Source organism: Sapajus apella, unplaced genomic scaffold (assembly GCF_009761245.1).
Source record: "Sapajus apella isolate SASKATOON/1434 unplaced genomic scaffold, GSC_monkey_1.0 scaffold15, whole genome shotgun sequence".
Taxonomy (NCBI): domain Eukaryota; kingdom Metazoa; phylum Chordata; class Mammalia; order Primates; family Cebidae; genus Sapajus; species Sapajus apella.
In genome coordinates this window covers 16,787,811-16,799,804 of record NW_022436955.1, presented here as the reverse complement: position 1 = coordinate 16,799,804, position 11,994 = coordinate 16,787,811, and the positions used below count along the sequence as shown (strand labels likewise).

General features: G+C 42.1%; 1 protein-coding gene across 3 annotated transcripts in view; it reads right to left on the bottom strand.

Annotated features, from left to right (window-relative positions):
• Window positions 1–11,994, bottom strand: part of HYDIN (HYDIN axonemal central pair apparatus protein) — a 432,426-nt gene that overhangs the window by 310,784 nt on the left and 109,648 nt on the right. For all 3 annotated transcript variants that reach the window (XM_032284417.1, XM_032284419.1, XM_032284418.1), the window contains one exon: window positions 7,915–8,098. In XM_032284417.1, coding sequence (XP_032140308.1) covers window positions 7,915–8,098 — 184 coding nt within the window. The remainder of the gene's footprint in view (window positions 1–7,914; window positions 8,099–11,994) is intronic.

Sequence of the window (11,994 nt, the reverse complement as noted above, 5' to 3'; positions counted from 1 at the left end):
TCAAAAAAAAAAAAAAAAAAAAAAGAATTTCTCTTGGGAAATGAAAGCATGCTCTAAAAGCCACATTTCTATCAAAGAATAAGAAAAAAGAACCACAGATTATAGAAGCTATAATCTGTTCCATTACCCACAATTGCTCATCTAGATTCTTCCAGATAAATAAGAGAAATCATGGCTCTCTGTAACGTCACCCAGGGCAGACAGCAGTTGTCTTAAAGAGAAACAGAAAAATAAATGGAAACTAAAAAAATTGAAGCTAAACTCTCCTAGTTATCATTGAGAGAAAAGTTCAAATTGACACATGACACGAAAGGGGATTTTTCTGCTTCATTATTTTCCTGGAACAAGAAACTATGAATCAAGTAAAGTTATGATTCTCAAAAATAATGACCATAAAAGTTTCCAAGAGAGGGCTCTAAGATTTCATCTCTGTCAGAGGAAGCTTCACAAAAGGTGTATTCTATCTTGATCTCACCTCCAACCCAAATATTTCAGTGAAAAGTCCACTTAGAACCACAGGTTCTGTAGAGTGGAAGTGGTTGTGTGTGATGTTCATACCTTTCTCTGGAGAGAACAGAACTGTGTCTTGTCTAGCAAGGAAGGCTGTTAACTTATTTAATGAGCCCCAAGGAACCATGCCATTTCTAACGCTTCCCCAGGCGTCCTGCTACCTACACTGGTTCTGCAATACAGCAGCGAATGTACCAGAACAATTGGGAAAAGTGTGGCTGGACACAAGGGTCTAAAAGGACGATCCTGATAAACAAAGGCCGAGGAATGGGAAAACCACACTGATGGAGAAGCTGTGACTTGTCAAGGACAGTTTGCTCTCAGCAGATCCCTGTCCTTCTTTCTCCTTTCTGGTTTCCATTTCCAAAGAGTCAGCTTCCACATGTTTGTAATGTGACTCAAGGCTATAACGGTAGGAGAAGTGGAAGGAGTGTGCAGTGAAAAGCTGGGTCTTTCTTCTTTGGTAGCCATCTGGGCTTCCACCCAACCTCGTTCTGCTGAGCTCACATGCTATGCCCACCTGGGAAAAATAAAGTAAACTAAATTTGAGCTGTGCTCTCAAGGTCTGAATTGCTGGAACAGCACGTTTTGTGCAGGCTTAGATGACAACAAAGCATGGTTTACTATTACTTACATGGTAATAAAGAAATTATCAAGTTTCTCTCTCTTTTTAAGGCTTAGTTAAATTAAGCTTAAGCTTCCCTAGGGATAACAGATGAAGTTTTCTTTAATAGAGGAGATACTTGCTAACAGAAGCAGAAACGTTCCCCTGCACACTGATGTCCACCAATCAGCTAGGACCAGTTTAGGTAAATACCTTTAAATTATCACACCTTTCTTTTTGAGAAAATATCAAGTGTTCAGCATTCAGAAAATTGGTGACCTGAGCCAGCAGCATCAGGATTCAGAAACAAGGCCAGCACATTTGTGCTGCTATTTCTTAGAGGACTCCTCGATGCCCATGGAAAGCAAAAGCTTAATTCTCTCTTTCTGCCCCATGATATTCTTTGGGCTCTCAATTCTCAGGACTGTTTTTTGTCTTTTAACCTCTCTCTTTCATGGTATCCCAGGAACACAAGCAGATAAAATAACAGAATAAGACTGTCAAAATTCTGTAAAGCCAGAGCCCTTCCAATACAAATAGGATATTATATTTCTGAAAATAGCCAGTTCTACTTGATTTTCTGGAAGGCACAAAACATGCATAATCGAACTTCAATTTTGCAGTTCTTTTCCAAAGGGGAAAAAAAAATACTGATCATTTTGAGAATGATCAGTATTCTACAGAACCCAGTACCTTCCTTAGGCAAGGAATAATGGAAAAATGTAGACTGAGAAACTTGACATAAACAGTGATAACACGCTCCATGCTTTAATGACTAGAAAAACAATTCTTTGGATGCTTCAAAAATATAAACAAACAATCAAGTAAAGACTTTAAAAAATTCCTCCCAGCCCTCTGTACTGGACTCTCTTCTACCTGTGGTCACTCTGTGATATGGTTTGGCTGTGTCTCCAACCAAATCTCAACTTGAATTGTGCTCCCATAATTCCCACATGTTGTGGGAGGGACCCAATGGGAGATAATTGAATCATGGGGGTGGTTTCCCCCATACTGTTCTCATGGTAGTGAATAAGTCTCATGAGACCTGATGGTTTTACAAAGGGAAAAACTTGGTTCTCATATTTTGTCTGCCACCATGTAAGACATGCCTTTCACCTTCTGCTATGATTCTGAGGCCTCCCCAGCCATGTAGAACTGTGAGTCCATTAAACCTCTTTCCTTTATAAATTACCCATTCTCAGGTATGTCTTTATCAGCAGTCTGAGAACAGACTAATGTACTCTGGGTCCAATGAACACTTCTGGGGTCTCTCAAAAGACAAATTCCCACCTCTGAGCCTGGGAGCAGCTACCAGCCTCCCTCTGTTCAGATCACAAGGAAGAGAGGGAAGCAAGCAGGCCTGGTACTGTGCGGTGACATCAGTGCCCAGGATGCCCAAGACTAACTTCTCAAGGCTTGAGCAATGGATCCTACGGCCTCATTAAATGATGAACAAGACAAGAAGGTGACAGAAGGGAAGCAACCTGTGGCCATGTGGTTGGAAGGTGGAAGGGAAGAGGAAGGAACTGCAGTTCTAGAGTTTTGAGTCTAGCATTCTTATAGCATTGCATCAAACTGCTTCTTACATGATACTATTCAGAACATTTTATTTAAATTCAAACCAGTCGCTACCTCTTGGCAACTTAGGGACAGGGGCTAATCTCTTGATCTTGAATCTCCTTGCTTTAAATTGAAAGAGCCTCAGAAACAAGAACAATGCTTCCATAATATACTTGATATGCAGGGAATACAACTAGGGCTAAACTAACCTTTTGATTTCCCTGATGTATTTGAAGAAGTGAGATAGAGAGATACAGGTCTGAGAAAGTAAGTATATGTTTCTTATTTCTTTCCAGACCTTGAGGTAATAGTTTTAGTTTTTCTTTTTAAGTTTACCTCATTTGAACACAATGGCTTTCCTCAGTGGTCAGAAGCTGAAGAGTCCATCAGACAGCAAGGTGGTCTCTTAGCCTCTTCATCACCCTTTTCTTTTCATTTTTTGAGCACAGTGTCAATTAGAGATTGATTATTAGATTAGCAGGAAACACTGCTTGGTTCCAATCTTCTCTGTTTCTACTGTGAACTCAACTCACATCCACAAGCTAATTAAAAGGAATCACACCCTAAGAAATAACCAATCACTGATGCATAACTCCACTGTCAGAAATTTAGTAGTTGCCACTTGGTACAAATGGCCTGATAGTGAGCAAGATTCAGAAGAGACCCTTCAGAAACAAATGGTGCTGAACCATGTGCATTAGGTGCAGACAGAGATACAAGCCATGACAGGCTCTCAGCTGGCTCTTCTTGATGCCTTCTTTGTGAAGTCACAGCTTCCCCTCCCTCTGCAGAGCCTCTAAATGTGAGTGCCTGGAGACCCTCTTCAGCCCTCTGTAATTTTCCTTTTTGCTCTGCTGTTAGAGTTTCTATCTGCTTTTCATGGCTTCAGTGAAAATCTCCACAGAACACTCACAAATCTTGCTTCTGTTATTGAATTCCCTCCCATAAATTTTAGTCTTAGATTTGCAAAACTTTTGGAATATCTATAGTCATCTTAAATTCAACATGTTCAGAGCCAAACTCATCATCATTTGTTGATCTGCATTTGTTCATACATGCATGCATTCATTCATTCCATTCATTCATTCATTCATTCTTCACTGGCACTGGGCACAAATGAGGATAAGGACCTCCCTGATCTCAAGAAGCTCAGAGTCTGATCTTAAATTGGAGTCAGAATTTGTAGATTAAAAAGGATCAATGTGACTTAACTGCAATACCCTGTTTGTGTACAAGGCAACTGAAGCCAAGGGAGATCAAATGGCTTGTTTAAGGTCATACTGCCATTGGCAAAGCTAGCAGTTAAACTCAGGACTCCTGACACGTGCATTTCTATCAAAGATATCATAATTCTCCCAATTTCCTCAGTCCAGCTTTGGAGGAACACAAATGAGATTCCTCAGTGTCTCACCTCACCATCAACAGCCAGTCAATCAACAAGCACTTCAGTGTCTTCCTTTTGGCCATCTCCCATTTCTGCCATTTCCTTAATTTCTGACCACCCCTGGGCTGTTCCAGGTCAGCATCACCCCCATGCATCACCTGACTCTGGCTGCAGAGATGGTCAGTCTCCCTGACCCTTCCTGCACTGGGCGTTTCTGCTACCTGACCTGTACCACTTATCTCATCCTCTGTCTCCAGTTCAACTCACATGTGGCTCCCAGGACAATCCTTCTACAGCCCCGTAAACACATCATGTTCCAAACATGCAGTGAGTCTCAGACACCCTCCGCACCATTTATCAAACTAGGATCCACAAAACATGGATCCCAGTGGATGCTCTGTGGACATAGGAAAATGCTGCTTGCACTCCATTGCTTGGAGAGTCACCTTCTTTTGAACCAGTATTTCCCAAGCTTATTTGACCACAGAACTCCCCCTTTGCAAGGAATGCACACGACCACCCCCCAGACCCAGTGTTTCTACAAAAGTGTGGTGGGAGATGGCAGCCTACAGTCTTAAGTACAATGAGTTTGCCACGTAGCTCAAGTTTTTTCTATTCTCCTTCCCTAATGGTATGTTTTTGCAACTTTCCCAATTGGAAACATCCTCCAACATTGCTTGAAGTCAAGGTTCATGTAGGGAAAGAAGGTTGGAGATGTGTGACAAAGCTGCAACTTCTGTCATGTCAGACAACTATCCAGGGCTCAAGTGAGCAAAGGGATCTCAACATATAATGGGTTAGACCATGATTAGGACCAAAATTGTAAATAGGTCAAGCCCAGGGACACGGAAAAGGTCAGGAAGGAATCACTGGTGCACGTAGGCAGGTGGTGGAGCTGGACTGAGGAAGGGAAGAGCAGTCAGTCGCGGTAATCTTAGATGTACTGCTAAGGTCCATATGGTCCAGGACTCTTCTCAGTTGGACTAGAGATCTAGGTTGATGACTGCTCCCCCTGGGGATGGGCAGCCCTGGACCACATGGCGGTCAAGAGGAGGCTGGGGGTAGGCCACAGGCGAGTCCTACCCATTTCTATCTCAGAAGTGGGAAGGATGGAATTACCTGTTATCTTTCTTTGTTTTTGTAATTTTCCCATTTGGAAACATTCTCCATCTCCTTTTCCACTTAATTAAATCTTACACTTCCTCCAATAATCAGTTCAGATCTCTCTTCTAAAAATCCTTTCCCAGCTCCCTCATCTGAGACTACTGTAGCATTTATTCACCTGAATCAGAAAAACAAAACCTCAACAGTAAAAAGCACCCTTGGCTTGCATTTGTGCCAAGAAGCCTGGGAAATGGTAGAATTTTCCCATTAACTACCTTTAAAAGTAATGTATAAGGTAAGATTATAGTACATTCACAAACACGAACTGTATTTATACAAAACTTTCAGGAACTATAGTTTTTAAGTAAGGAGATTTAACACCAATAAGCAATTCATTATAACTGATACTGAGTTCGGGTGTTTTGACCAGAATAACTTTGGAAAAACTAGGAAAGTTTCATGCCTTCATTTTCACTTTGCAAAAATTGTCAATCAGCTAATGAATACTATTATGAGAAGAAAGACTGAATAGTACAGAAGGAAAAGAAAATCATGAGAGAATCCATAAAGACCATTTATATTGTAAGAGAGTATTTCCATCTTTCTATTTCTAGCATTCCCACCCCCAACAATACAAATAAAATTAGTCTCATTTGCTTAAAAATTATCATTTTGGTGTAATTTCTGTGTATTTCTGAAACATTTTTCTTCCTAAGGGAGAAAAGATGCCTCGTAATAAGAATGCTCAATTCAGTTCCCACCTGGAATTAAAAAACTATCATAGTAGACACCATATATTAACACACATATGTCACCTTCACTGAGCCGTGGGTTATGGAAGGAAGCACGAGGAGAAGCACATTGGAGGTAATTCCAGTATTTTTACCTCTGAAATAGAAATGGGCTGGACTCACCGGTGGCTTATCCCCAGACTCCTCCAGACCACCATGTTGTGGTCTCAGGGCCGCCCAGGAGCAGTCGTCATCAGCCTGGATGTCCAGTCTCAGACGGCATGGACCTTACCAGTATGTTTAAGATTATCATAACTGACTGGTCTTCCCTGCCTCAGCCCAGCTCAGCCACCCGCTTGCATGCACCTATCATTCCTTCCTGATCTTTTCCATATCTCTGGGCTTGACCTGTTTTCAATTTGGTCCTCATCTTGATTGAACCCATTATATTTGGAGATCCCTTTGCTCACTTACGCCCTGGATGGTCCTCTGACATAACAGCAGTCTCAGCCTCAACACACATCTCCAACCTTCTTTCCCTATGTGAACCCTTGACTTCAAGAAACTAGTCTACTCATGGAGCCTTGGGTAAACCATGCCATGCACACCAACAACTTCATTCTCCAAAAGACCTGTCCTGTGAGACTCAGGCCCAGGTTCTTCTCTCAAGAAGCCTTCTCCAACTTCTTAACCTATGAAAACCACTTCAGCCTCTGAACTAGAACACTTACTGTCTCCTCCAGTGACTCACATAGCAGGCCCCACAAAACAGTGTCCCAGAGGGTGTCTCCAAGGGAAAAGCTCCCTCTTGGAGATTAACAACACACATTAGCATATTAAAGGCTTTCCAGAGTCTTAAACCCAAGAAACTTTTCATATAATATTGAGCCTCATGTTTCTCAAATTTATTTAGCCATGGAACTCCTTTTCCATGCTACAGCCTTTGACAACAATTTGGAAGTGCAGGCGGAAGGAAAATGAGCCTGCCTAAGTCAGTGACATTTCTCACAAGCAACCTTGTATTCTCAGGTGCCTAATGTCCATGTCTCTTCTCCGCCTGATGTAAATGGCAGCAACTCGGCAGCTCTAATCAGCTGCAGGCTTCCTTACCTCTCATCACTGTTCTGATCCTCACATCACTCTCTGCCTGGTGGGAGTGAGCTAATACACAGGAGGCCTGTAGCGCAGCACCTAGCATAGAGTCAAGGGCAAAGCTGCTCGCTACTTCGAATTTGGGGCAGTAGGGAGAAAGAGTGGTTAAGAGTTTGGTCTGCGGAATTAGACAGGCCCCATTCTAATTCAGGCACAGCTCTCACTAGACAGACTATGAGGTCAAGGATCATGTCTGTTTTGTCCATCAGTGTCTGGTACAGACACAGTGTCTGATAGAGACCATGCAGTCAATGAGTACGCAATGAATGAATGAAGGACAAAGCAGTTCTCAGTCCAGGTGTTTTGCCCAACAGAGCATATTTGGCAGTGTACGGAGACGGTTTTGGCTGTCACGCTAGCATCTAGTGGGTAAAAGTAAGGATGCTTTACATGAAACATCCTACAATGCACAGGACAAAGAACAACCCAGCCCCAAAGGTCAACGGTGCCAGAGTTGAGAAATCCTGCTCTACAGACAGGCCAATCCGGGATGAATTTCTAATCACCGACCCCAGCTGTTAGGCCTTGAGCAAGTCAGAAAATTTCTGTCTTAATTGAATGGAATTTTAATGGGATCTTGTATCATACACTTGCAAGCAAATACATATTCAAATGAGATGAACTGGGTAAGCCATAGGAAGTGGTTAACACGGTGATGGTGCATGGAAATCGTGACCTATATACATGTCCCATAACATTCTTACCATTGCCTTCTATATAATGTCTCAGGTGATGGTGAGGCTCTTCAGGTGGATTCTTCACTGTCTTGGAACTCACTGTCTCAATCCCCAAGTGAGTACTCTTGTCAAAGCAAGCCCTATGCTCCCACTTATGTTTCCTGTATGATCAACTTTTATTTATATGCTCACCAGGGGCTCCACTGTGAAAACGCTATTGAAGAAGAGCATGCTGTCTCTCTGCACCAGCCTCCTCTGATTTGCAAAGGTTTGGGAGAGAACAGAAAGACGTTCTCGGAGTGAAGGATCAGTAATGCACTCTTCAAAAAACTCATCAGTCTCATCCTTTTCCTCTTTGATCTGATCATCACCGGCCCTAAAGAAAACAGGAAATGTGAGATTCATGTGGGTCCTCGCATGAAGAACTTTGTAAAGGGTTTCTCTCTAGTCCCTCCTCCTGGAAATATCGTCACCCGTCACCCTGGAGTGGTCCCTCCTTGCCCTGAGTCTGTAACCTGCTACACTGGCGCTCAGTCCTCAGAACTCTCAGAGCCTGTTTGCTCATTTTCAGCCACCTTCTTTAAGGGGTCCTCCCTGGATTCCTTTCCTATTCAATAGTCATTGCTTTACTCCTGAGCCCTTACGTATATCTGGACAAATATTGTCTTTCAGGTAATTGTGTTTTCCGAGCTGCCTTTTAAATATTTAACATCTATTCTGCCTTTCACATGGCAAGGACAATTTTGTTCCTTTTAAATTTGCTTAGCCCTAATTCTTTCTTAGCTGTTAGTTACCTGGATAATTAGAACCTGGGGCCAGCAGGGACTAGGTTTGCACAGTGATTCTATGATCTGTTTACCAGCTCTGGGACTTTGGGAGTTACCCGATTCCTCTAAGCATCAATGCCTTCATAGGAGTTGCTCCAGCAGAAACGTGTTGACGATTAAATGTAATCAAGGCCCTAGTGCAGTTCCTGGGACAAAGCTGGCAATTCCATAAATACCGGTTTTCTCTCTCTGTCAACCACAGGCAATCACCAAGCTGTCAAGCTTACAAAATGCTCAAGCTATGCCTTCAGGGACCTCCTTTTCTCTCTCTTTCTAGCTCTTAATATTCACCGTGATAAGTGAGAACAGCAGCTTTCTCCAATCTTCCACTCACTGCCCCCACCGGAGCTGTGTTCACATTTCTCCTGAACTTTGCAGACTGAATTTTATCTCCTCCCAGGACATATGACCATATTCCTGTCATTGTACTGGTATTACCAGGGGTGAGAGACAATTATTTAGCAATATAAGTGCTGAGTGGGAACCTAGGATCACTGAATTCCAGACCCAGTTCCAACTATTGTCAAATAACTCTTTTTAAATAACTCATAAGTTCAGGGTGCTTTGGCCACACTGCAAAAAGAAGTCAAAGAAATGGGTTCAGTGTGTTCTGGTTCCAAGGAAGAAAGCATCTTGTGCTTGATATTTATTGCCAGGTGGAAGGCAGTGTCCAAGGTGACTAGCAGCATTCCTTCCATACTGCTGGGCACAGCAGGGCAAATTAAAGTTCACAGAAAGAAAGGAATCTATTTCTTTTTTATATGAGATTTTGTTATCTGATACTGATTTGAAAACTTACAAATTATATACCCTTAGGAACCAAAAGTATTCCACTTGCAGGAATAAATCTTAAAAACAATCATGGATATAAACAAAGATCACAGCTACAAAGATGCTCATTAAAGTGCTGGAAGGACACCAAATCAAGCGGGTAAATTTGATGTAAGATAATGAAGCACTGGTTGAACAAAAATGGGAATCATGAACATTATATTTGTTGGGTACTTGTCAGACTTTTCACATGCATCATATAATTTAATACTCGTAACTACCAGAAGGGTCATTAGCATGATGATCATCATTCCCACTATACAGATGATGAAACTGAAGCTTTGAAAGGTTAAGTAACTTGCCCCAGATCATACAGCTGAAAGACAGCCTGGATTTTAGGGTCTTTGGAGGTTTGAATCCCCTGGTGCTAACCAATATACACACTGCCTCCTAAGAATCCAGGGAATATTAGGGAATAATAAGCAGCTAGTAAAGTGGGATTAAATAGAATATTTAACATCATTTTCAAATGTCTGAAGTATTTTTAAGGTGAAAAACAAAGTGGTAAAATGTAGCATATACAATAATCCCACTTTTGTAATAAAAAAGCAAAAAAAAAAAAAAAAATCCAAAAACCCCATATTTATTAAGGAAAAAAAACAGATTAAGAGATATCAAAATATTGACTATGGTTTCCCTGGCTGGAAGGATCAGAATGAAATTTTGCCCTCATCTTTGTGCTTGTCTTAATATTTTTTAGATTTATTAGTGCACAATGTATTTCTTTCTACAACAGAAAACAAGTCATTTAAGAAATTAAAAGTCAATCAGTTCTCAGGCTGAAGCACCACAGTTTTGACCTGTTGCCTAACGTGCCTGCTTTGGCATGAGCCTGTGGATGCCCCTCTGAAAGGATGCGCAGGGGAAATGTGGGGAGACAGAATGTGGTCTGGTCTGCAGAAGGTGGAGACAATGGATCAGACACACAGAGCAACATGGAAGGATGTTAAGCGTACAGCCTCATGAAAAAAAAGGAGAAAATGGACAAACTATGACTTCTGTCCGTCTCTCCCCTAAGATAATATATATTTGGAAATAACAGATTCACATAAAAAGATAGACACATTCACATACTGGAATGATATCTTTGGGGGAATTAACAGGAGTGGGGTGGGGAATGTATGGGAATAAATAAAATGCTTTGTGTGGACCGAGGATGAGGATGATAATACTCCATGAACTGAGGAGTATGAGAAATGTAACCCCTGCACCAGAAACCAAAGAGAACAAAACAAATGCCAAAATGCTGCTCTTCTTCCATGCTGTTGAAACTCCAAATCGGTAACAGCCAGTATAAGGCAAAGGGAGGAAAGACGGCACTGGATTCTTCCTCTTTGCCCTCTGATGGAGAATTGGAGCCATGACTAAGAGTCTAAGGAGGAGGGGTACAGTCACACCTTCGGGCAGCCTGACTCCAACAAGGGCTTCTATATATCTCAGTCTAGTGTTTTGCCATGTTGTCCTGCTGACAGTCATGGTTTCTTGCACTCAGCGGTGGTTTTCTTTTATAGATGAGGAGACCTTTCATCAGGTAGCCTAATAGCAGGCCAGCCTTCTCTTCAGTGAAACCAAGGACTTAACCCATTTTACAAATGGTCTAGTAGCTATCAACATCTTCACCCTCATGTGTCAAGGACAGGCCAGCCCATGGACAAAGTCAATGGGGAGGACTTGTGTCTCTGGTGCAGCAAGGTTGAATCAGTCATAGTCCCTCATCTTTAGGTACTCAAGACCTGTAACTTGCTGCCTTCAGCACACACAAGAGGTGCCAACTGAATGCTGAGGAGATTAAAAATTAAGAGCCATGGTCTTGAGAGCTGGAAGAAATACTCCCATGTCCACACTTGGCTTGGAACCCCACACTCAAGACCTGTAACCTGCTCCCATCAGCACCCACAAGGGGTGGAGCCATCCACCTTCAAATGAAAATGGCCCCATGTGACCCTGAACAGTTAGCAACTCTGTGATAAATGCTACAAATGAAGAACTAGAGATCCTCTTCCTGTTTGCGAGCACCACATACATCTTCAGATTTTTGTATAAACCCTAGGGAAGGAAAGGGTCCTGTAAACATAACTGAGATTGAGTTTATTACAACCCAGGTGGTAGGCTCAAAGCCCAATTAAAACTGATTTATCTAAAGAAACGTGTCATTTCCTGCATCTGCATGTTACAGAATAAATCCATGCTGACCACTCTGGGGGGCTCCATTGAGAATTGTAGGAGCTCTTGTATAGAGCAAATCAAGAATTAGAGCCAGCTGCTACTGAGAAAATGGCTATGACCTTGCTAGGGAAATGGGGAGCAAAAATCCTTAAAGCCCATGCCAAGTCTCTGAATACAGTGAACGTGATAAGAATGAGTATAAAGAATCTTGCAGAATGTTTTAAAATCCCTAAGGACAAGGTTGAGGAAGCAAGGAGGGATGAATGCAGCCTCCATTTCTAAAGAGATTAATTTCTCTGCAAGTCCCAGAAAAACATCAAGAGAAAGAACTAAAAGGTGATCTTTTTTTTGAGATGGAGTTTCGCTCTTGTTACCCAGGCTGGAGTGCAATGGCGCGATCTCGACTCACCGCAACCTCCGCCTCCTGGGTTCAGGCAATTCTCCTGCT